Source organism: Thalassophryne amazonica, chromosome 21 (assembly GCF_902500255.1).
Source record: "Thalassophryne amazonica chromosome 21, fThaAma1.1, whole genome shotgun sequence".
NCBI lineage: Eukaryota > Metazoa > Chordata > Actinopteri > Batrachoidiformes > Batrachoididae > Thalassophryne > Thalassophryne amazonica.
The window spans coordinates 20361106-20388286 of record NC_047123.1 but is presented as its reverse complement, the minus strand read 5'-3'; the positions used below and the strand labels follow the sequence as shown (position 1 = coordinate 20388286).

Here is a 27181-nt window from a genome sequence, read left to right as displayed (position 1 = left end):
ATTGTGCACCCACCCTGTGGAACAGTCTTCCTGTGACCGTGAGGCACTTGGAGTCCGTGGACTTTTTTAAGTCAAGACTGAAAACCTATTTTTAATTCTCTTTCTTATGAATAGTTTTTTTTAATCTGTTTTATTCTTTTACTTCTGTTTTTAATTATGAATTTAATTTTTTTAAATTCATTTTTAATCATTTATTTAAATTTTAGGTTGAATTGTTTCATGTAAGGCGCCTTGAGACGGCTTTTGCTGTGATTTGGCACATTATAAGCAAATTAAATTGAGGAACTAAAAGCTAAAATAATGGCATGCACAGTGTGTTGATAAGAAATACAAACTGCATGGTATGTTATAGGAAATCTGTCCAGAGTAAACTGTTCCAAGAAGGAAACCATGGAAATATAGACCTATATTTAAATATAGATCTATAAATAAAGGTCTATATTTCCATGAAGGAAACGCGTCACCTTGCTCCAACGTCAGTAGGTGGCGGTAATGCACCTCTACACTGGTTGCTACCCGCCTGAAAACCTAAAGAGGAAGAATATTAGCTAGTAAGGGAAGTGGTGGGCGTTCCGGGTGCTGAGGAGAATCAGGTCTTAGTTTCGTTTTCACAATCTCCTGATGTTTCTTCCTGCGTTAGTGGAGGGTATGCATCAGTTTAAGCCGAGTCGAGACCGACTGTACACTACCAGGTGCTGTGGCTGTTGTCATGTGAGGACGGGAACCATCATCCTGGGGACATGGTACATGGTACGTCAATCGATTAGCCGGCTAACGGCACCTAGCATCGGTCACCGTAAGTGCGCCAGGTTCACCAAATTAGCGGTGTTTTGTTGTAGTTATTAATTAATATTGAGTGAATATGTCAAATTAGTGTGACGTTTATGTATCCTAAAAACAAAGCTCTACTCGGTACGTTATTAGTAGTTAGCATAGTTTAGCTAGGTTAGCGGAAACACAGATTTGCTAGTGCTATGTTTACTTTAGCCAGCGAAGATTTTTTAATGTTTTTATTAACGTTGTCAGCTGATTTGCACACACTTAGAAGCAGCAGCGTCATTCATCTTGGCCGTTGGCTTTGACTGCATTAGAGTTTTATTCAGTCATGAACGTTTGATCACATTACGTAACTAAATCCTCTGTTTTTACCATGTGACAGCACCGTTTAAATGTGCCGTTAAAAGTGATGATGTAACATTAAGACTGACATCGAAATCAAACCCAATCACCTGATGTACAGCAGCGTCAGAGTTTTTCATTTTGAAAGTGTCATTGTACATGGGTGATTCTTAGACTACGGGCACTTATGTCCTTTGATCATATTGTATGAAAAACAGAAAAAAAGGGGAAATTTCACACTTTTATAGTTATCTTTACATTGAAAGTGTGTTAAGAAATTTGTTCTAGTAGTCTGTGATGACCTTTTCACCTTTTTTCAGCATCATTATATGCAAATATTGCTGTTTTGTGCTTGATTTTTTTTAAACAAAATGTAGTTGTCCCACACTATTGCTGTAATTTCCAGCACAACACTGTAATGTCCCTTTAAACAGTTTGTATGAAAGATTGTTTGGGTAGTTTCTATGGAGATAAACAGTGACATCAGAGCACATGTATATAGCGCCAAATCACAAACAGTTGCCCCAAGGCACTTTATATTGTAAGGCAATGGTGTGGTGAAAATTACATTTACAAGGCCAATTGTGCCCGTAGTTAAAGAATTACCCACATATTTTCATCAAGCTGAAGTGCTATAGACGTGTCACCACAGTTATTTATGATCGATAATAAAGTTCATAATTATTTGGACATGATACTATTTGCTGGATCCATTGTGGTGACCCTGAATAAATGGGAACAGCCAAAAGGCAGACAACAGCTAAATGGTACCATGTTCTGCTACTTTGTACGGTATCCCATGATAAACCACCGTAATCATAAAAAACTAAAAAAAAAAAACCAAAAAAAAAAAACCAACATGGTTATTGTGAGGTAAAGAGGGACACTGGGGTACCAAATCTATACAGGAGGCAACCGATGAATTTCAAGCACAAAATTTAGAATAGATAGAATGAAATTTGTCCTCTGCATTTAACCCATCCTAATTATAGCTAGGCACAATCCAACCACTAGGAGCAGTGGACAGTCAAAGTCCAGTGCTCGGGGACCAACTCCAGATGTAGAGATGCTGCCTTGGTCAGAGAAAGAAGTAGACCCTAAGTCACCATTTTTATGATTGTGGGAGGAAACCCACGCAGACATGGGGAAAAGATGCAAATTCCACACAGAAAGGACCAGGTGGGATGCGATCCCAGGAATAACTGGAGACTTCAGTAACCGCAGTACCAATACGATCTCGGAATCACATTAAATAATTTTATACGCGTTTTGCAGTATCGGAACCATTACGATCTCGGTAACACATTGAATACCTGGAGAATTGCTGTCATCAACAAGTGACCCAATATTATACATGCAACGCAAACTGTACAAAACTGTTCGTATGCTTTCTGTATTTTTCAGGGTGCAATTGAAAAGTAAATGTAATTGTTCTTTATGGCTGCTTTTTATAATTATTATTTTTTTTAATGTAATTTATTTATTTTTTTTACAAATTTGAGCCCATTTTTAGCAACTAGTTTTATGGCGCTGACTCTGTACCAGCAGTGAAGTTTTAGTTATACGTTTCACTCAATGGTCCAGCGGGTTTATGTGTTCATCAATAACAAGGTACTGCAGAGTCAAAAAGGGGCCTTTCTAAATTATATCTTTAAGCACATTGAATTGGCACGATTGGGTCATCTTTGGGATGTACCCTGCTTCTGGACCAGTGCTTGGTGGGATACAGTTCAGCCCCTTTGTAAGCCCAAGTACAAAATTGATGGTTTGTGTTAAAATTTACACTCTATTACAAAAAAACCAAACAATGTTTTAACATGGATATTGAACATGTCCTCAAATGCACCAAATTTTAAGTCTGAGACATGTTGCTGACGACTGCCCTTCTACACAATGATAAAATAACAGAGAAATGGGTGAAGAATTGCTCACTGTGATTTGTCTCACTAATGTTGATTGTGTCTCAAGCGAGCACTGTGAAAATCAATCTGCCAAGTCCATTTGTAACACCTTTTTTCTTCTCCTCAGGTGGTCAACCTGTTGATGGGCATCCTGCTGACTGTTGCCGTGACTCACCCGGAAAATGTGCCGGCTATCGACTTGCAGTATGAAGTCTTCGATCATTACTTTGCTTCTGACAGGATGTCTGGTAAGCACTGACATTTTGGTTTACAAACGGAAGAGCATCGAGTTTGTTGAGGCCTGGTGTTGTAAAACAGTACAGCATAGCTGAGCTCACTGCAGCGTCGATGAGCTAGCTAAGCTCTTAGAGTGCATCCTGTAAATACACTAAGGGCTGAATAGTATTTATTTGAATAGCTGCTACTGTAACAAAGAAATGAGGTGAATTTATTTTGGAGATAGAATAAATAAGCAAATGCTAACTGTGTTTACTCACCGGGAGTTACTTAAAAAAACACCTCACTGGTATTACTATAGGCCATAGGTATTAAAGGCACTGCGCTGCGGTGGTTTGAATCATATCCATCTAATAGATTACAATTTGTTCATGTAAATGGGGAATCTTCTTCACAGACTAAGGTTAATTATGGAGTTCCACAGGTTCTGTGCTAGGACCAATTTTATTCACTTTATACATGCTTCCCTTAGGCAGTATTATTAGACGGCATTGCTTAAATTTTCATTGTTACGCAGATGATACCCAGCTTTATCTATCCATGAAGCCAGAGGACACACACCAATTAGCTAAACTGCAGGATTGTCTTACAGACATAAAGACATGGATGACCTCTAATTTCCTGCTTTTAAACTCAGATAAACTGAAATTATTGTACTTGCCCCACAAATCTTAGAAACATGGTGTCTAACCAGATCCTTACTCTGGAGGGCATTACCCTGACCTCTAGTAATACTGTGAGAAATCTTGGAGTCATTTTTGATCAGGATATGTCATTCAATACGCATATTAAACAAATATGTAGGACTGCTTTTTTGCATTTACGCAATTTCTCTAAAATTAGAAAGGTCTTGTCTCAGAGTGATGCTGAAAAACTAATCATGCATTTGTTTCCTCTAGGCTGGACTATTGTAATTCATTATTATCAGGTTTGTCCTAAAGTTCCCTGAAAAGCCTTCAGTTAATTCAAAATGCTGCAGTTAGAGTACTAACGGGGACTAGAAGGAGAGAGCATATCTCACCCGTATTGGCCTCTCTTCATTGGCTTCCTGTTAATTCTAGAATAGAATTTAAAATTCTTCTTCTTACTTATAAGGTTTTGAATAATCAGGTCCCATCTTATCTTAGGGACCTCATAGTACCATATCACCCCAATAGAGCGCTTCGCTCTCAGACTGCAGGCTTACTTGTAGTTCCTAGGGTTTGTAAGAGTAGAATGGGAGGCAGAGCCTTCAGCTTTCAGGCTCCTCTCCTGTGGAACCAGCTCCCAATTCAGATCAGGGAGACAGACACCCTCTCTACTTTTAAGATTAGGCTTAAAACTTTCCTTTTTGCTAAAGCTTATAGTTAGGGCTGGATCAGGTGACCCTGAACCATCCCTTAGTTATGCTGCTATAGACTTAGACTGCTGGGGGGTTCCCATGATGCAATGAGTGTTTCTTTCTCTTTTTGCTCTGTATGCACCACTCTGCATTTAATCATTAGTGATTGATCTCTGCTCCCCTCCACAGCATGTCTTTTTCCTGGTTCTCTCCCTCAGCCCCAACCAGTCCCAGCAGAAGACTGCCCCTCCCTGAGCCTGGTTCTGCTGGAGGTTTCTTCCTGTTAAAAGGGAGTTTTTCCTTCCCACTGTTGCCAAGTGCTTGCTCACAGGGGGTCGTTTGACCGTTGGGGTTTTTACGTAATTATTGTATGGCCTTGCCTTACAATATAAAGCGCCTTGGGGCAACTGTTTGTTGTGATTTGGCGCTATATAAATAAAATTGATTGATTGATTGATTACTAGTTCTCTGTCGTCCACCTGTCATCCTTCAACTAACTAGAAGCACTCGGAGAGCACAAACCTCTGCCAAGGCCATAGGGTCACTGACATCACATGGAATACCCTTTGGCAAAGAGACTTATTCCATGTCGTTTCACGCATCTACCTTCATGTTTCAGATTCAGTGGTTAACCCTCTGGGGTCTGAGGGCATTTTTTTAGACAGTTCACTCGCCTGGCATAAATGTTTTATTATTGCTGTTAACAGCTCTCCCTGCATCAAGTTTTATGTCTCTTTTTTCTGGACAACCTGTACTTTCAAAATATATATGCTATAGTTGTGTTTTATAAGGGTAATAAAGGTTTACAATCATAAATAAGAAAAGAAAAGTAAAGCAGAAAATAATTTTCCACATGCATTTATTCAAAACACACAGCAAACTATAATAAACTAGTAACACATCACTCCTAAAAACAATCTTTGGTGTGTCACGTGAGGTGATTCTGCCCTACGATTGGATTTTGAAAAACCATGTGAGGGTGAACCAATTCCGATTGGACACTCACATTCCTCACGCCATCACACAGCTTCTATGAGGAGTACAAAGATGGTGGAAGGTGGCTCGAAAGTCCACGGAGTTAACTTTTCAGCAAAAAAAAAAAAGTAAATTTCTATCTCATATCATTAAAAAGTTATTTATAATTTAGTAAAGCTTGGTCTCAGCTGTCATGTACGACGGCGTCGGCCCCAGAGGGTTAAACCCTTAGATCTTCAGCAAATGTAGCAGAGTTGTAGTCTTACACACCTCTCTGCAGCTTCTCTCCCCCTGCCATTCCCTCATTACCCCATCCCCGTAGAGACGGTGCCTGCTCCCAGACCACCAATAACCAGCAAAAATCTATTTAAGCATAAAAATTCAAAAAGAAAAAATAATATAGCACCTTCAACTGCACCACAGACTAAAACAGTTAAATGTGGTCTATTAAACATTAGGTCTCTCTCTTCTAAGTCCCTGTTGGTAAATGATATAATAATTGATCAACATATTGATTTATTCTGCCTAACAGAAACCTGGTTACAGCAGGATGAATATGTTAGTTTAAATGAGTCAACACCCCCGAGTTTGATTGATTGATGTATTTGGGTGATTCTTTAACTACGGGCACTATTGGCCTTGTAAATGTAATTTCCACCACACCATTGCCTTACAATATAAAGCGCCTTGGGGCAACTTTTTGTTGTGATTTGGCGCTATATACATGTGCTCTGATGTCACTATTTATCTCCATAGAAACTACCCAAACAATCTTTCATACAAACTGTTTAAAGGGACATTACAGTGTTGTGGTGGAAATTACGGCAATAGTGTGGGACAACTACATTTTGTTTAAAAAATCACAACAGTTGTATGACATTGAATACCCCAATTATGTTTTGGTTATTTTACTGATATTTTATTCAGAGATATTTTAAAACATTACAAAAAAACATTTCTTTACCATTCATTTTTATCATTGAAGATCAAAAGTCTGGGTGTGGGACAAGCACAAAACGGCAATATTTGCATATAATGATGCTGAAAAAAGGTGAAAATGTCATCATAGACTACTAGAACAAATTTCTTAACACACTTTCATTGTAAAGATAACTATAAAAGTGTGATATTTCCCCTTTTTTCTGTTTTTCATACAATATGATCAAAGGACATAATAAGTGCCCGTAGTCTAAGAATCACCCATTTATAAAGAGAAACTGCATGAACTCCACAAGTTTTTTTTTTTTTTGTTATTTTCTAATAACAAGTTTATTCAATGAGGAGAAACAAATGCTAAATTATTGTTGTGCCGTAACTTAATTTTTGTTGAGCCTTTGTGACCCGTCTTCATGAAGTTAGATGCAAAAATGTTGAAATTGGCCCTATCCTGCAGTGATAAAGAATCATTAAAAAAAAAAAAATACTGGATCCGGATCGTCATTGAAATCCATTGAGGATTTTTTTTTTTTGAGTAATCCTGCTAACAAACCAACCAACCCCACCCCTGCCACATTTCTTCATTTTCAATTTATTTTCATTTATATAGCGCCAAATCACACCAAACTTGCCTCAAGGCACTTCACACAAGTCAGGTCTAACCTTGGTGACAGCAGTAAGGAAAAACTCCCTCTGATGATTTGAGGAAGAAACCTCAAGCAGACCAGACTTAAAGGGGTGACCCTCTGCTTGGGCCATGCTACCAACACAATTTACATAACGAATATACAGGAAATGTTGCCAGTGCACAGGACGGGAGGGGTGCAGAAACAGACAACACACCCATCTCTGGATGGAGCCACACCTCAGAGAGAGAGAGAGAGAGAAAAAAAAAAACAGAATCAGGCATCAGAAAGACAACAAATACTCCATGTAATGTGGAGTTGCATCAGGAAGAGCATCCAGTGTAAAACTTGTGCCAAATCAATATGCAGATCCACCTTGGATGTGGACATTGTGTTGGGACTGTTGTATCCTGCCATACACATCAGCAGGATTCGGATCAGATTTCTTATCGAATTGTGTTGGTACATGTTGCGAGACGTGACCTTAAAAATGCTTTCATTCAGTTTAGATGTGCACGTCCTCAAATTAAAGCTTAAACTACAATTCAGCTGGTTCATGTCAGTTCTTTTATGGCATTGCAGAGTTTTACATTCTCAAATTGTACATATTAACAAAACTATCCATTGACCCAGTTGTGTGCATTTGCAAGTTTTACACTAAATGTGAATTATTTGCCTTGCAGAGAACGCCTGTGTTGGATTTGCCATCTCCCTGTTGATGCTCACCATCAGCGCTATGATGGTGTACGGTGCCATTACTGTAAGTATTGGCAGGTGTGTTAGATTGTGCAGCCTGATTTGAATTAAAAAACTAATTAAAATCAGTATGAGCACTTACAGACACTGCCGTGTTTGTACTACAGTTCACTCTAACTGGTTAAATAGAAATTAAGCTGTGAGGAGTCCTGACGCAGTGAGAGTGTGTTGACGATTGTCGTCTTTACCTCGCAGGCCGGCCTGAGGGCATCAGAACTGACAGGTTTGAGGTTTTTATGATGTGGACCTGCGTTAAGCTTGTAGTTTAGATAACAGCCTCAAGTGCAGAGTGAGAGAGAGAGAGACTGTGTCACCCAGCTGTAAGAGTTGAGGCTTTTGCACACCAAGACTGACGCTTAAAGAACACATGAATTTGCTAGTCTTTTTATTTATTTTAGTTTAGATGATTTTATTGTCCTGATGTCCGCTACTTTCCTCTTTACATACGTTCCTGCATATGCTCTGGGAGGACTGACCAAAAAAAAAAGATTTTGTTTTTATATCACACACACACACACACACATCTCTCAGAGGACCCCCTCCCCCCTTGTTTGAAGAAAGTTGGTTAAATGCCCACCTTAAATTAAATTACATGGAATACAGAAAACGACAAAAAATGGACACAATCAGATGAGTTTTTTGTGCTTTTTTTTTTGTGATGAATTAGATGTTATTGAAATTGGCATTCCGATGTCCATGATATTGGTCGTGCTCGTGCACCCCCCCCCCTTTAGGCACAATTTTGCATGGAGAGCCCTGGGCCCTCAGATGGGAGAATGGGGTGTATGGGGGTGATTCTTTAACTACGGGCACTATTGGCCTTGTAAATGTAATTTACACCACACCATTGCTTTACAATATAAAGCGCCTTGGTGCAACTGTTGTGATTTGGCGCTATATACATGTGCTCTGATGTCACTGTTTATCTCCATAGAAACTACCCAAACAATCTTTAATACAAACTGTTTAAAGGGACATTACAGTGTTGTGGTGGAAATTACGGCAATAGTGTGGGACAACTACATTTTGTTTAAAAAAAATCACAACAGTTGTATGACATTGAATACCCCAATTATGTTTTGATTATTTTACTGATATTTTATTCAGAGTTATTTTAAAATATTAGAAAAAACATTTCTTTCCCATTCATTTTTATCATTGAAGATCAAAAGTCTGGGTGTGGGACAAGCACAAAACGGCAATATTTGCATATAATGATGCTGAAAAAGTCATCATAGACTACTAGAACAAATTTCTTAACACACTTTCATTGTAAAGATAACTATAAAAGTGTGAAATTTCCCCTTTTTTTTCTGTTTTTCATACAATATGATCAAAGGACATAATAAGTGCCCGCAGTCTAAGAATCACCCATGGATGTATATTTATTCTTTTTTTGTTTTCTTTAAATATACTCAACAAAAATATAAACGCAACACTTTTGGTTTTGCTCCCATTTTGTATGAGATGAACTCAAAGATCTAAAACTTTTTCCACATACACAATATCACCATTTCCCTCAAATATTGTCCACAAACCAGTCGAAATCTGTGATAGTGAGCACTTCTCCTTTGCTGAGATAATCCATCCCACCTCACAGGTGTGCCATACCAAGATGCTGATTAGACACCATGATTAGTGCACAGGTGTGCCTTAGACTGTCCACAATAAAAGGCCAATCTGAAAGGTGCAGTTTTGTTTCATTGGGGGGGGGATACCAGTCAGTATCTGGTGTGACCACCATTTGCCTCATGCAGTGCAACACATCTCCTTCGCATCATCCGTGAAGAGAACACCTCTCCAACGTGCCAAACGCCAGCGAATGTGAGCATTTGCACACTCAAGTCGGTTACGACGACAAACTGGAGTCAGGTCGAGACACCGATGAGGACGACGAGCATGCAGATGAGCTTCCCTGAGACGGTTTCTGACAGTTTGTGCAGAAATCTTTGGTTATGCAAACGATTGTTTCAGCAGCTGTCCGAGTGGCTGGTCTCAGACGATCTTGGAGGTGAACATGCTGGATGTGGAGGTCCTGGGCTGGTGTGGTTACACGTGGTCTGCGGTTGTGAGGCTGGTTGGATGTACTGCCAAATTCTCTGAAACGACTTTGGAGACGGCTTATCGTAGAGAAATGAACATTCAATACACGAGCAACAGCTCTGGTTGACATTCCTTGCTGTCAGCATGCCAACCTGCACGCTCCCTCAAATCTTGCGACATCTGTGGCATTGTGCTGTGTGATAAAACTGCACCTTTCAGAGTGGCCTTTTATTGGGGCAGTCTAAGGCACACCTGTGCACTAATCATGGTGTCTAATCAGCATCTTGATATGGCACACCTGTGAGGTGGGATGGATTATCTCAGCAAAGGAGAAGTGCTCACTATCACAGATTTAGACTGGTTTGTGGACAATATTTGAGGGAAATGGTGATATTGTGTATGTGGAAAAAGTTTTAGATCTTTGAGTTCATCTCATACAAAATGGGAGCAAAACCAAAAGTGTTGCGTTTATATTTTTGTTGAGTGTATGTAAGATTCTCACGCTAATGCAGACAGAGGTAAATGCAATTGAATCAATAAGCCACGTTGTATTCAAATGGGTTTTGGCAGCTTAATGGTCTAACGTGTTTTTGCCAGTTTTTTTTGGGGGGGGGGGGGGCACACGACAGCTTATTTTCTTAATATTCACAGCAGTTATGCACAGTCAAGTGACAGGCTCTATTAAGAGCATGTGATTTTTTTTTTTTTTGTGTGTGTGTGTGTGTGTGTGTAGATATTAACTACCAAAGTCAAATAATTTGCCTCTGGTGAGTAAAAGCCTCTTATTCTTTAGTTGTGCAGGTACATAGTCTGAGACAGAAGTAATAGATTACTGTTTCCATGTAGTGTGGTATCCTGTAGTCTCCCATACACCATAGAAATACATACTAAACATTTTATGGCTGTTTGTAAAGCAGAAATCACATAGATTGTATTGATGTGAACTGTGCTTTAGCATTTCTTATAAGCTGGCAGTTGCCCCACCTTGTTGATTTTGTATGTTAACATGCAGAATTCCTTGAGAGAAACCCTTGGCGATATTATCGGCAGATATGAGCTTTCACCAACATATGGTATTGGCACTATTTTTGCCGGTATGAAACTTTATTTTACTGAAATGCAATGTAGAAAAGCTTTTTGGCTGTTGGGAATGGTGTCATGACATAGTTTTTCCAGCAGGCAGTGCTCTGACAGCATTATTTAAAGTGCTATCGAGTATGGCTGGGTCCCCATTGCCCCTTGATCACATTAGCTACAAGACACCAGCTGCCATTTCTTTTCTGTCAGAGAGGGTGTTTTACAGTGACAAGTGGTTGCTTTGCTGGCAGCTACACAGAGCCAAAATTAACAAGAAGTTTCTTTCATATAAATGCTGAGTGACGTGTCAAGGAGACTGCCAAGCAGAGCGAAGGTAGTGTGACAAGCATTAGTTGGCTCAGTTAAATTTCTTTGTCATAAGGATTTGCTCACAAAATCTTAGGAATCATTGCTATTTTTTTAATGGATGTCGGCGGATATGTGTATCAAAATTTTTTTCTCCCCAATATTGGTTTCGTCTTTGTGTCTGTTCTGGCCTCCTACAGCATCGTGACGGGTGGCTCATCCCATTTTTCTGCTACCAGCTGTTTGACTTTGCTTTGAGCTGCCTGGTGGCCATCAGTTCTCTCACCTACCTACCCAGGATCAAGAACTACCTGGACCAGCTGGTCAGTACCATCAGGTTTTTTTTTGTTTTGGTTTGGTTTGTTTAGAGCAGAAAAACAGCTGTTCAAAATGAGTTTTGAATTTAAGAACACATTCACGATTATGGACCATTCTTCTGTTCTCGCTCAGCCGGATTTCCCCTACAAGGACAACCTCCTCTCCATGGACTCCAGCTGCCTGCTGCTCTTTGTCCTCGTCTTCTTCGCCTTCCTCATCATCCTCAAGGTGATACCACCATCACCCTTCACTGCATCAGTGCACATCTACAGAGGACTGTTACTCCATTGAAGTGCCTTCAAAAGTATTCTAACATTTGGGGAATATGGTTACTGATCATTTGATGCAGAAGATCTAACATCTGAGTATATGAACAGAAAAGGGTCAGCAGAATATGTATGGAGCTGAAACAATTAGTCACTCTATGAAAAAACTAATTGAATAAATGCTGTTTTGACATTTCTGCTTCTTTTTCTTTGATGTAAATTATTACTGGTTATAAATGGCTCCAAATTACAGATAATGTAAACTGGATTAGATCTACAACAAAAGGCTAATCAGGTTTCAAACTATTAATCATACATACGCGTACATATACAGTAGTGTTCAGAATAATAGTAGTGCTATGTGACTAAAAAGATTAATCCAGGTTTTGAGTAAATTTCTTATTGTTACATGGGAAACAAGGTACCAGTAGATTCTCACAAATTGAAATTGGGCTATTAGTAAAAAAAAGTAGAAAAGGGGGTGTTCACAATAATAGTAGTGTGGCATTCAGTCAGTGAGTTCATTAGTTTTGTGGAACAAACAGGTGTGAATCAGGTGTCCCCTATTTAAGGATGAAGACAGCACCTGTTGAACATGCTTTTCTCTTTGAAAGCCTGAGGAAAATGGGACGTTCAAGACATTGTTCAGAAGAACAGCGTAGTTTGAGTTACCTGTAAGTGCTGTGACAGTTAGAAGATGCCTGTGTGAAGCTAATTTATTTGCAAGAATCCCCCGCAAAGTCCCTCTGTTAAATAAAAGACATGTGCAGAAGAGGTTACAATTTGCCAAAGAACACATCAACTGGCCTAAAGAGAAATGGAGGAATATTTTGTGGACTGATGAGAGTAAAACTGGTCTTTTTGGGTCCAAGGGCCGCAGACGGTTTGTGAGACGACCCCCAAACTCTGAATTCAAGCCACAGTTCAGTGAAGCATGGTGGTGCAAGCATCATGATATGGCCATGTTTCTCCTACTATGGTGTTGGGCCTATATATCGCATACCAGGTATCATGGATCAGTTTGGATATGTCAGAATACTTGAAGAGGTCATGTTGCCTTATGCTGAAGAGGACATGCCCTTGAAATGGGTGTTTCAACAAGACAATGACCCAAGCACACTAGTAAACGAGCAAAATCGCAGATGTGAAGAAATCATGAAAAACTGTGGTTATACAACTAAATACTAGTTTAGTGATTCACGGGATTGTTAAAAAAGCAGTTTGAACATAATAGTTTTGAGTTTGTAGTGTCAACAGCAGATGCTACTATTATTGTGAACACCCCCTTTTCTACTTTTTTTTTTTTTTTTTTGCTAATAGCCCAATTTCATAGCCTTAAGTGTGCATATCATGAATGCTTGGTTTTGTTGGATTTGTGATAATCTACTGAATCTACTGGTACCTTTCTGTGTAGGCTCTGTTGTCCAGGTGGTTTCCATAGTAGAGAAGCTTGAATCTTCGACTGGACTGGGTTGCTTGACGTGAGGACGTTTCGCTTCAAATCACAAGCTTCCTCAGCTAAAATTCTTGCTCTGGTAGTCTGACTTCTGTCTTGACTCTTGTAGAGAAGAATAAACCAGAAGCCAACAAAAGCTGGAGTTTTTTAACCTAACCAGACCCCACCTACCGAGAGGCTGACTGCTATAGGCTAGTGACTAAACAATAGCTCTAATTAGCACCTATTGTGCTCTAGTTAGCACTCTCCTAATGACAGGACGGAAGCCTCCCCTGATGGCTCCCTTGACGACTCTCCTGGTGACGTGAATGACTCATTACCATGAACAAAAGACTGAAACTGCTTTGACCTGAGTACCACATTGTAAACAGGGGACAAAGCGTGTCTGATACCCGCTCCACGGTTAAGGCTGGGTTTCAAGTGTTTTACAAAGAATGCTTCCTTGACACCTCTCTCAAACCATTTCTTTTCTCTGGCTAAGATTTTAACTTCCTTGTCCTCAAATGTGTGGTTAGTGTCTTTCAGGTGGAGATGAACTGCAGACTGAGGTCCACTGGCGACCTCTCTGCGGTGCTGGTATAGCCTCTTGTGTAAAAGTTGCTTTGTCTCACCTATGTAGTGTGCATTACAGTTTTCCTGACATCTGATATGATACACTACATTGCTCTGTTTGTAACTAGGGATCCTGTCCTTAGGGTGAACTAATTTCTGTCTCAAAGTGTTGACTGGTTTAAAGTAAACTGGGATTTGGTGCTGTCTGAATATCCTCTGTAGTTTTTCCCCTACTTCTGCTAAATAAGGGAGAGACACTCTTCTTCTTGTCTCTGTCTCCTGTCTATCTGGTCTCTTTGTTTTCTGGGACTTCTGCACTTTGTCCAGGGACCAGTGTGGGTACCCACATACTGTGAGGGCTTTCCGTACAAGTTGTTGCTCTTTAGCCCTTCCCTCTGCAGTTGTGGGCACCTGCAGGGCTCTGTATTGAAGAGTCCTGATCACCCCGCGCTTGTGTTCAAGGGGGTGGTTTGAGCCAAAGAGCAGATATTGGTCAGTGTGAGTGGGTTTTCTGTAAACCTCTGTCTGGAGCTGCCTGTTCTCTCCAATCGTAACATCACAGTCCAAGAAGGCTAAATGGTTGTTTCTGGCATCCTCACTTGATATTGGAGTCCACAGAATTGATGTGTTCTGTAAAGTCCTCGACCTCCTGTTGCTTGATTTTAACCCATGTGTCATCGACATATCTGAACCAGTGACTGGGAGAGATGCCCGTGAACGACGTCAAGGCTGTCTTCTCCACTCGCTCCATGTACAGATTGGCCACAATGGCGGATACCGGAGACCCCATCGCACAACCATGGATCTGCCTGTAGTAATTCCCCCTAAACAGAAAATACGTGGTGTTAAGACAGATCTCCAAGAGTTGGCAGATGTGGTCTGGTGTGAGTTTGGTCCTTTCAGGTAGAGACACATCTTCCAGCAGTCTCTGCCTCACAGTTGAGACGGCCTCAGCGGTGGGGATGCAGGTGAACAACGAAGTCACATCAAATGACACCATAGTTTCATCTGCCTCCAGCTGCAGGTCCTTGATTTTGTTCACAAAATCTTGTGTGTTCTCTACATGGTGGTCAAATTGTATGTGATGAAATCTGTGCTACATACAATAGGCCTGAGTGGCACGTCCTGTTTGTGGATTTTGGGCAGTCCATAGATGCATTGAGTGGCGTCCCCCGGGTACAGTCTGTAGTATGTCTGCCCGTCGATGAGTCCCTCTTTCTCCAGGTTTTGGAGGTAGCTAATGATTTTCTTCTTATAGCCACTCGTGGGGTCTCTCTTCAGACGTTCGTATGTACTGGAGACATTGAGCAAGTTGTTGATCTTGGCCTCGTAGTCCGATGTGTTCAGGACCACCGTGCATCTGCCTTTATCTGCTGGCAGGATAAGGATGCTTTGGTTCTTCTGCAGTGCTGCCACAGCTTTCTGTTCTTCTCCTGTGATGTTGGACGGAGGAGGCTTAGCACTGTTAAGCGCTGCTGTGACTCTTAGTTGGAGGACCCCAGCTTCTGACTCTGACAAACTGTGTTTAATGGCTGACTCTACTGCAGTGATGTAATCTACTGTTGGTATATGTTTAGGGGTCACTGAGAAATTTAGTCCTTTGGTGAGCACATCCTTTTCTGTCTGTGTAAGAACCCTGTCGGACAGATTCTTTACCTAATTTTCCCTGTTGTCACTAATTTGTCTGGGTGTATCTTTAAAACTACTCCCACTGAAAGTACACCTTCTCTGCACTAAAAGGTTGTGAAACTTCCTGATTTGCCTCTCCTTACTTTTTAAATGCTCAGCCATTTGAATTTTAACTATGAACTTTGTGATCTTATTATGGGCCTCTTCCCCTCTTCCTACTGGTACCTTGTTTCCCATGTAACATAAGAAATATACTCAAAACCTGGATTAATCTTTTTAGTCACATAGCACTACTATTATTCTGAACACTACTATATATAGACTAGCAGAGCAGTTTAAAACCTGCTTGTACTCTCACTGAGAATTTTTGTTTGTTTGTAGGGATCTATTTAATCAGCTCAAAACCCAACAGTAAATTTGGTTAAACTGGATTTAAATTTCAAATTTCTTAAGATTGCTGCATTTGGTTGTCAAAGACTAAAATTAAATATCATTGGACTGAAGACAGGCAAGGTTACGAGCATCATTTGGCTTTGGTAAACTAATAGTGTTTTTTGATATTTATAGACAGCACAATTGATAAAGGGGAAAAAAATTCAGATGAGATTTGGTAAAGGCAAGTGGGATATTGCGGTTGAAGAAGTGAACACATGCTGGTGTAATGACATAACCTGGAGTCAAAATGCAAATCTTTGCTTTTTTCTTACCAGGCTTACCTGATCAACTGCGTTTGGAACTGCTACAAGTACATCAACAACAGGAACATGCCAGAGATCGCTGTTTACCCCGCCTTCGAGACCCCTCCCCAGGTACGACAGCTTCAGAGGCCTCTCCAGTTGATTTTGATACATGTAATGCGTCAAGGTGGCCATCAGGTGGCAGGCCCTCAAATTTTTGCAAATGCAAAGCACTGACAAGAAGGGAATTGTATGGTTGAGAAAATAAGGGCAAAACTCATGATTAGTTGACTTTTATCAGAAGCATTTGATTTTTATTTGTTTTGTACCCTCAGTACATCCTCCCAACTTATGAGATGGCAATGAAGATGCCAGAGAAGGAGCTGCCTCCACCCTACATGCCTGCTTAAGCACCCAGTCCCGTTGCCAAAACTCACAAGGTCATATGCATTCCTACATTCCCCCGTGACCAGTTTCTGAACATGCCTACTCCGTCCAATGATCCACTATTATACGTGTGCAACCACTGAGCTTCAACCTACCCACTGTGTTCCTGTAGAGAGGTGGAAGAGTCTCTGAAGTGTATGGTTGTCATGGTTTTTAAAAAAGAAAAAAAAAACCCAATCAAAAAGCACCCCCTCCACCCTGTAGGCTTTTTTGTCTTAGCAAAGAGGATAAATGTGAATATTTCATCACTTGAATCCAATACTGTCCTATCTTAATTAATATGACGTATAAATGGGGAAAAAAGACAATCTACTTAAAGCTCTTATTGTTGAATTTTTACGTTCCCTGATTAATATCCAACTATTTTCATCAGTCTTGAATGGACTTTGTAGCACTTTTGTCTTATTTATTTAGCTTTGCCGTGGTTTGTTTCACACCCCTCTGACCTCCTGCCTTCTGCTCGCAAAGCCAGTGTTTAGTTTTCCAGCTGAGACTGAAAGCAAAAAAAAAAAAGGAATAAATTGCATTGCTGCTCTTCTATCACCCAACATCTGGAGCCAACAGTGAACATTGGTGACTGCATGCTAATCTCTCATTTTACTGGTAATTAAGTTGATCCGAGTGGAAAAACAGTTCAATAAATGTTTCAAAACATAAACAGTTCTATTGTTGTTGTTTCCCCCACCCCAGCTTTTGTAACATTGCGTGTAGCTCAGTGGAAAAAGAGCTAGTACGCCAATATATAGATTTGTTGGAATCCTGCTCATGCGACCCAGGTCCTTGGGCAAGACCTCTGCATTGTCTGACTCCAATGGATACTGGTCTTTCCTGGGGAAGTAACCTACGTAGGACTGGTGTCCCCCTCGAGGAGTAATTGACTCTCATCAGCTTGACCCTACAGAGTTTGGAGATGAGCACCAACATAGGTTATCTGTAATTCAGCTGCTTGAGGAAAGCTGAAGTTATGTGATCACCCTCTGAGTTGTGTACAAGTCAGCATCCACCACAATCCACCCTGGGTCCTGACTGGCAACCACAATGACAGAACACTAGTTCACCCAGTGGTTGATAGCAACTTACTGTTGCACAGTTACCATAATTCATTTACAGTATCACAACCACATTTTTCTTTTACAGTCACTAAAATGTGCAATGTAAAGTCCTGGTGGACAGCACTGCAATCACATACATATACACTTATTTATGTATTTACTGAATTAGAATTTCAAAGGTCAACCAATTTCTGCAGTCGTGTCATCAGGCCTGCAGCCATGTGTCTTAGACACTCTGATGAAGAGAGGGGTGGAACTGCCAACTGATCACCACCTGGTGATGAGCAGGCTCAGATGGCGCGGTAAGCCACTGGGCCGACCTGAAAACTTAAACGCGTTTTCTGGGATCGTTGGTGGAAGTCTGTCCGGGCGGCCTTCAACTTGCACCTCAGAAGAAACTTCTCCCAGGTCCAGAGTGGTCCATCAAGGTGCCAGGGATGAAAGAGTTGGACGAATCTGTTGCAATCACCCTAGCTGAAGTCACAAAGTCTGTCAATAAACTCCTTGGTGGCAAAATGTCAGGGCAGACACGATTCGTCCTGAGTTACGGAAGTCTCTGGCTGTTGTTGGGCTGTCATGGCTGACACACTTATACAACATTGGATGGAAGTTGGGGACAGTACCTCTGGATTGGCAAAGGGGTGGTGGTCATCATCTTTAAAAAAGAGAACCGGAGAGTGTGTTCCTCAGATTCACGAGAAGCAATGCAGGTTTCGCCATGGTTGCGGAACGGTGGACCAGCTCTTTACCCTCGGAAGGATATTGGAGGGGTCTTGGGAGTATGACCAACCAGTCTCCATGTGTTTTATGGAGTTGGAACTACTGCGGGAGTATGGGATACTGGATTCACTGCAAAGTGTGATCTCAAAACCTGGATTAATCTTTTTAGTCACATAGCACGACTATTATTCTGAACACTACTATATGTCTGCCTACTTGGCATTACATCAGACCTGTTTCCGGTGGGAGTTGGACTGTGCCAGGGCTGCCCCTTGTCACCAATCCTCTTTGTGATGTTTATGGATAGGATTTCAAGGTGCAGAGGGTGTCCAATTGGTGTCCTCAGAGTTGCATCTCTGCTTTTTGCAGATGATGTGGTTCTGTTGGCTTCATCAGGTGGTGACATCTGATGCACACTGAGCAGGTTTGAGGCTGAGTGTGATGCGACTGGGATGAAAATCAGCACCGCCAAATCTGAGATCATGTTCCTCCTTTGGGAAACTGTGGATTGTCCCCTCTAGGTTACAAGAGAGTTACTGCCCCAAGTGGCAGAGTTTAAGTATTTTGGGGTCTTGTTCACAAGTGGGTTTAAATTGGAGCAGGAGATCAATAGACGGATTGGGGTGGCGTCTGAATTTTTACAGACATTGTACCTGACTGTCATGGTAAAGAAGGAGCTCAGTTGGAAGGCGAGGCTTTGTATTTTTACTTCTATCTTCAACTAGAAGCACTCAGAGTGCAAACCTCCGCCAAGGCCATAGGGTCACCGACCCTAAAGAGATTCCCTCCTTGGCAGTGATCTATTCAACAATTCAGTGTTACAACCAATTCTATGATATACATACACTTTTCTTTCCTGTATATTTGACATCCTTGACCACTTTTATGTCTTTATTAGTTCAAAAGTTATTGTATAAAAAGATTTTTCGGTAATGGCGATTTTCTTCTGGATCTAGCTCCATAACATTTGACGCTACATCAAATCTGATGACACCTTACTGAATCTGTAGAGATTCAGCTACAATTTGGTGTTAGTTGTGCATCTCTAGCTTCATTTGTCACATCACACTGACACATTTTCTATTTTTCTTCCCTATAGTAAGTCCCTTCGGCTGCTCCCTTGTTTGCACTCAGGGTCGCCACAGCAAATCCATAGTGGATCTGCATGTTGATTTGGCACAGGTTTTACGCCGGATGCCCTTTCTGACGCAACTCCACATTACACTTCCCTATATTTTTGCATATTCTGTATCACCAGATCTGGAATCCGGATCCGATCATCACCAAACTTTGTTGTTTGATAGAACATTTGACTATGTTACACCCTAATTTTTTCAAGCCTTTCTGCCTTGTTTTTGTGGAGTTAGAAACTAAAATGTCAAAATTCCCCCTATCCCGCAATGGTGAAGAATCCTTTAAAAAAAATTCCTAAAATTTAATCACTTGTTCCTCTTGTCATTTCCAACCACTCCACAAAATTTCATCAAAATCCGTTCAAAACTTTTTAAGTTATCCTGCTGACAAACACACAGACAAACAAACAAACGCGACCGAAAAAAACCTCCTTGGCGGAGGTAACTATGGTCATGAGCTTTATGTAACGACTGAAAGAATAAGATTGTGGATACAAGTGGCAGAAATGAGATTCCTACATCGGGTATCTGGGCTTACAGGGTGAGAGAAGCTTGATTATCCAGAAGGGATTTGTAGTAGAGCCACTACTTCTTCACACTGAGAGGAGCATCGAGTTGAGGTGGTTCGGGCATCTGGTGACAATGCTTCCCGGTTATTTCCCTAAGGAGGTCTCCCAGGCACATCCAACCTGGAGGAGGCGGCCCCAGGGAAGACCCAGGACATGTAGAGATTACATTTCCCAGCTGGTTTGGGAACACCTCAGGATCCCCCGGGAAGAGTTACAGGACTTGGCTGCGGATAGGAAAGTGTGGGATGAACTAGTTGCTCTGCTGCCACCGTGACCTGGATAAGCATTAGAAAATGAATGAATTTTATAACCTGTGTAAATGTCTTATTTCACTTACCTGACAGAAGTACAGATATTCAGTTCTTTGTATTTTAAACTACAAATATTGTGGAAAAAAGTACATACAACACTTGGGGCTCATTCTGATCTCAAAACATCAAATTATCTAATTAATAGTTACATTTCTACAAATAAACACCCCTAAATCCTACATGCAACTTTAAGTTCTTTTCCAAGATAAAAGATAAAGAATTCCATATGTTCAGAATTCAATGTAGGAATAAAGCGATTAAACACATCTGTACTTTAATGTTATGAAAGCTGTACTTACACATCTTATATTAAATATTTTTTACTGATGATTAAAGTACTGTCAATGTAGTTACTTTAAACTCTTCAAGTTCAAAACCAGTGAAGAGAACTTTTCAACGTCAGCTGCTTTCAGAACCAGTGAGGAGAACAACTTTTCAACGTCAGCTGCTTTTTTTTAAACTCAAGTTCAGAACCAGTGAGGAGAACAACTTTTCAACGTCAGCTGCTTTTTTTAAACTCAAGTTCAAAACCAGTGAAGAGAACAACTTTTCAACGTCAGCTGCTTTCAAAACCAGTGAAGAGAAGCTTCTTCATTGCTGGAAAAAATGTCTCTGTTCGTAGACAGTGACCCGATTTTAATTTATGAGGAGGAACCTGATTCGTCTTTAATTTCTGGCAACAAATATGACTATAGAAGAGAAGACATGATCGGACAGGGCTTTTTTGGAAAAGTATTCAGAGGTGTGATCCTACAAACTGGAACCCCGGTAGCTATCAAGGTTCAAGGTGATACCTTTACCAAAGAAGAGAATGACATTATGTTGAAAATTCAACATCTTGATCCAGACAGTCACAATTTGATTAGGTTTTATGAGTCTTTCCGTCATGGCACAAAGTCTTGCCTCGTATATGAGTTGCTAGACCAGAGTATTTTCGATTTTATGCAGCACACAAGCTTCTCCCTGAATGACATAAGGTACATCATGCAACAGATGCTTAAGACCCTAGAAGCCCTGAAGACTGTTGGGATAGTTCATTGTGACATCAGTTTGAAAAATATTATGTTTGTAGATCATGACAATGAACCGTTCAGGGTGAAGTTAATCGACTTTGGTTGTGCCAAACTTGCATCATCAATAGCAGGTCACAGGTCATATAGCCATGATATGGGTTCTCTAGGTAGAGTAATGTTGGCTATGTTAATAGGGTATAGCCCATGTACCATCAGTGGTTTGTTAGAGGTCATCATCGACACCTGTAGACAGCCATTGCCAGTCTCACTGGATGATGCCAAAGACCCTGAGACTTCAATAGAATATGAGGATGAGTGGAGGTCCAAGATTCCAGCTAAATTTGTAGACAATTGGGTCATTAAAAGACTTCTAAAAATTTTGTACGAGAAAAGAAACTTTTACAAGGCAAATAATAGGCTAGACTATCTAGACTTTTGTGAATTCATGGACCTATTGCACAAAATGATTAAGGCAGATCGTAATGAGAGAATTACCCCTACCGAGGCTCTAGAGCATAACTTCATCACCAAGCAGCACATGGTGCAAACTATGCATTCCAGTAACACAAGTTTGGACAATAGCAGCTTGTTCAAAACACCAGTTTTGAACCACATCAACAACACCGTATTCAATGGGGACAAGGATGACTCTCCAAGAGGTTCAGTCAGTGACCCTTCCAAAAAATGCCTAATTTTCACTGACAGGACCATTGAAACCCCGAGTGAAAATGATGGAGCTGTTGGAGGTGATACATCAATTGACAACACTGACGATGAACCCATACTTCAAGAATGTCTTTCTCCTGAGACCACAGATGCAAGTAAAATCGAGCCTTGGAAGACAATTGAAAATATTTTCTCCCATGTGTGCAACAAATTCGTCCAAGCTTATACACAAATCAAAAATTTCATCTCCAGTGTGGCCAGGACCATATTTTGCAGAAACAGTCATCCATCAAATAAGGATAACAATGTTGATGTGATGGGCAACTGTAAGGAGCCTTCATTCAAGAACATTCACGTCCCATTCAGATTGTGTGGACTTTTGTACCGGCCCACGGCACATAGAACAGTGTACCAAACCCTTTATTCTGATATGAAGCTGTCCGGAGGTTCAACTTTCCAGAAGACCATGATGCAGACAAAAAGGTCATAAACCTTAAAAATCTGCACAAGAAAATCCTCCAGGGCAAACCACTGAGTGGAGTAAATAAACTTCTGTGAAGCCACAGAAGTGATGCACAAAATGGTTAAAGAAGATCCTAGAAAGAATTATGCTCATTGATACTCTTCGGCATAAGTTTCAATAACCATGCTATTACAGTGGCAGAGTGGATTAGCGCTGTTATCTCACAGCATAAAGGTCCTGGATCGCTTCCTGTCTGGTCCTTTCCGTGTAGAGTTTGCATGTTCTCCCATCTCTGCATGGGTCTTCTTTGGGCACCCCCACTATTAAAACATGCTTAGTTAGGCCAAAGTCCAACCTGTAGTCCTCATCATGACACCTGCGTAAAAGATCACGTAGGAGATTGCCTGTTGGGGTGAAATACAGAGGGGAATTTGAGGTACTGTGCACGCTGATGGCAGAGGTATCGGTGATGATCAGTATGAGGCAGCTGGTCTCCATCTCCTCAGATCTCTCCTCTCCAGTCCTGTTGTCTCCTGCCATGCTCCTAACACAAAAGCCAAGCTTGCTCGCTCCACTAGGTGACTTCACAGGAAAGGACCTCCTGAAAGGCCAGTGGAGCCCTGTGCAAGCACTTGCCATTGGAGAAATGAATACCTGAGCACTCTCCATCCAAGATGCAAGTGGCACAGGTCGCACCGTAACCTGCAACCTGGGGACATTGTGCTTTTAAAGCAAACTCAAGCACACCGGAGTGAGTGGCCAATGGCTCTGGTCACATCAACCTCTGCGAGCAGCGACGGAAAGGTGAGCAAAGTTGAAGTGATTACGTCATCCCAAGGCACCTCCAAGACCTACCTGTGCCCCATCTCCAATGTGGTCCTTCTCTTAGAAAAGCTTGAATAGGAATTGGTTGAAAAGTCTTAACCCTCTGGGGTCCGAGGGCATTTTTTGGACAGTTCATTCGCCTTGCATAAATGTTTTATTATTGCTGTTAACAGCTCTCCCTGCATCCCACAATTAAGTTTTATGTCTCTTTTTTCTGGACAACCTGTTCTTTCATAATATATATGCGTTTGTTGTGTTTTATAAGTGTAATAAAGGTTTCCAATCAGAAATAAAGGAAAAGTAAAGCAGAAATAATTTCCACACACATTTATTCAAAACACACAGCAAACTATAACCAACAACTGTTTTGACACTTTATAAAGGTAATTTGAGGTCTTGTGTGAAAGACTGTACAACAAAAAAGTTAAAACAATAAACACAAATGCACATTTTGAACAATATATACAAAATGGTCTATGCATTTTGGCTTCAACTCAAAGCAATTTCTGTCTGCTATTACACAAAGGTCACATCACAAATTTCTATTTCTACTGTGTTTTGGATTCTTCTGTCTGACTCTGCAAGCAACTTTCATTTCAATCTTTGGTTCTACTACTAAGGTGCCTCTCTGTACCCCGCACGTGCCACGTAGATGCCACAACCGACAGGTCATTAGAGCCTCGAATGGCTTGTATCAGCCACGCTAACCACATATGAGTCACGTATGAACCATGCAGTGCTGTGCAGCGTGATGTTATCAAGCTATAAAAAAAACATTAAAAAGTTACCTTAAGCTCTTCAAAATATATTCCACACGGAGCAGGAAAGAGGGGAAAAAAGCGTCCGATGAAACAGTCTCTGTGATTCCAAAGTGATTAGAGGTGTTTTTCAGCATCCAACATTTGGCTACAAAATAATTATTTAGATTATTTATATAGAGTCCAGCGCACAGAGCAGGTGGAATTGTGTGAGCAAGAGGAGAGCCACTCCGGCTCTAATCAACCGCTTCTGCAGCGCAACTCCATTTTGAAGTGTGAACCAATGAAGCAGTGCTTCGATCCACTGGCTTGCTGGTTCTTTGGTCCGCTGCTCTTCAGAGGCGGCAAGTCCGCTTCTTAACCCCTCAAAAAAAACCAATAAATGTCAACGTGAGTCACTTTTGTCTAGATTAAAGTCAGTAACTGGACTCTTGTGTTGTTGCAGTCAAGAAGCAAGAATCCTCCATTCTTTTGGCAAGGCTCCAAATATTATGCAGCTCTCTGCAAGACAGAGTCCGGTTGGAATCAATAACTTCAAACAATTGCCACTTAAATAAAAATGACACCTCTTTCCAAATGCTGTAATACAGGACAATAAACTACAGTTGACTAAAATGTTTTTTTTTCCCTCCCAAATGAGACATCCTGCATTCTTTATGCAGGACCTATGATAGATTTTGCCAAATTTTTTGCATGCAGAAAATTAGTGACTACTGGCCTTCCAAAATTTGATGACACACCAGATAACCAGGATGTGGCAGATGTCATTCTTTAATGCAACGCAGGGCTTAGGGCTGACATATGGTGAAGAATTGAACCTTCTCTTCAAGTGGCTTGGTAAAGAGTCATCTGAACATGTGAAAAGGATCTGCGCTGTTCGTGTCACAGACCCCAGAGCTGCTTATAACTGTCCTGCGACAGACTACAGGAATGCTGTTGGCACACCAGAAGTGGAAAATACCTTGTTCAAAACACTTCTAGCTTCCCCCGTCTCTCTGCCAGAGACAACACAAATCAGAGAGCGCAGTGATCTTCTCATGGAGCTGCTGGCAGCCAAAAATTATGGGTATTTTCCTGGCCTAGCCAACCTTGACACTTCTCGTGAGATAAAGCCCATAGTGGAGAAGTTGCTCTCTTCCACAGCATATCTTTTTCCCGACTCTCTCCCCTCAGCCCCAATCAGTCCCAGCAGAAGACTGCCCCTCCCTGAGCCTGGTTCTGCTGGAGGTTTCTTCCTGTTAAAAGGGAGTTTTTCCTTCCCACTGTCGCCAAGTGACTGCTCATAGGCGGGTCGTTTTGACCGTTGGGGTTTTTCTGTAATTATTGTATGGCTTTTGCCTTACAATATAAAGTGCCTTGGGGTAACTGTTTGTTGTGATTTGGTGCTATATACATAAAATGGATTTGATTTGATCTACTTTGTGTTATAAATGGGTGATTTTTAGATTATGGGCACTTATTATGTCCTTTGATCATATTGTATGAAAAACAGTATCACACTTTTATAGTTATCTTTACAATGAAAGTGTGTTAAGAAATTTGTTCTAGTAGTCTATGATGACTTTTTCACCTTTTTTCAGCATCATATATGCAAATATTGCCTTTTTGTGCTTGTCCCACACCCAGACAATGTTAAAAATGAATGGTAAAGAAACATTTTTTCTAATGTTTTAAAATATCTCTGAATAAAATATCAGTAAAATAATCAAAACATAATTGGGGTATTCAATGTCATACAACTGTGTGATTTTTTTAACAAAATGTAGTTGTCCCACACTATTGCAGTAATTTCCACCACAACACTGTAATGTCCCTTTAAACAGTTTGTATGAAAGATTGTTTGGGTAGTTTCTATGGAGATAAACAGTGACATCAGAGCACATGTATATAGTGCCAAATCACAACAAACAGTTGCCCCAAGGCGCTTTATATTGTAAGGCAATGGTGTGGTGGAAATTACATTTACAAGGCCAGTAGTGCCCGTAGTTAAAGAATCACCCAAATATGGCCTTCAATCATGAAACTCCTTCCTGGTTAATTTAAGCATCCAATTATGGCTAATTTGTGCACTCGTGAATGTATTTCTAGTACTGAAATGACAATTTAATTTTAATTGTGTGCACACACTGCATTCATATGATTCATGGCACACCCCAGAATGCTTGCACATAGATCTGCCATGGGGATTCCCCAAGGTTTCCACAGTTACTAGGCTTACAGTAGTGTTCAGAATAATAGTGGTGCTATGTGGCTAAAAAGATTAATCCAGGTTTTGAGTATATTTTCTTATTGTACATGGGAAACAAGATACCAGTAGATCTCACAAATCCAACAAGACCAAGCATTCATGATATGCACACTCTTAAGGCTATGAAATTGGGCTATTATTAAAAAAATAGAAAAGGGGGTGTTCACAATAATAGTAGCATCTGCTGTTGACGCTACAAACTCAAAACTATTATGTTCAAACTGCTTTTTAGCAATCCTGTGAATCACTAAACTAGTATTTAGTTGTATAACCACAGTTTTTCATGATTTCTTCATATCTGCGAGGCATTAATTTGTTAGTTTGGAACCAAGATTTTACTTGTTTACTAGTGTGCTTGGGGTCATTGTCTTGTTGAAACACCCATTTCAAGGGCATGTCCTCTTCAGCATAAGGCAACATGACCTCTTCAAGTATTTTGACATATCCAAACTGATCCATGATACCTGGTATGCGATATATAGGCCCAACACCATAGTAGGAGAAACATGCCCATATCATGATGCTTGCACCACCATGCTTCACTGTCTTCACTGAACTGTGGCTTGAATTTAGAGTTTGGGGTGGTCTCACAAACTGTCTGCGGCCCTTGGACCCAAAAAGAACAGTTTTATTCTCATCAGTCCACAAAATATTCCTCCATTTCTCTTTAGGCCAGTTGATGTGTTCTTTGGCAAATTGTAACCTCTTCTGCACATCTTTTATTTAACAGAGGGACTTTGCGGGGGATTCTTGCAAATAAATTAGCTTCACACAGGCATTT

At 40.7% G+C, this 27181-nt stretch overlaps 1 protein-coding gene and 1 long non-coding RNA gene across 2 annotated transcripts; one reads left to right on the top strand and one right to left on the bottom strand.

Moving 5' to 3' along the window:
• Positions 1-531: 531 nt before the first annotated feature.
• Positions 532-17300, top strand: laptm4a (lysosomal protein transmembrane 4 alpha). The gene is made up of 7 exons (XM_034161798.1): positions 532-750; positions 3148-3268; positions 7799-7875; positions 11498-11620; positions 11748-11843; positions 16229-16327; positions 16531-17300. The coding sequence occupies exons 1-7, from the start codon at positions 622-624 to the stop codon at positions 16603-16605; spliced, it is 720 nt and encodes a 239-aa protein (XP_034017689.1). The 5' UTR covers positions 532-621; the 3' UTR covers positions 16606-17300.
• Positions 7824-26265, bottom strand: LOC117502706. Its single transcript, XR_004558390.1, has 3 exons — positions 26253-26265; positions 22519-22524; positions 7824-7908 (listed from the first exon to the last, which is right to left on the bottom strand). It is a non-coding gene; the product is annotated as an uncharacterized LOC117502706 (long non-coding RNA).
• Between the last annotated feature and the right edge of the window lie 916 nt (positions 26266-27181).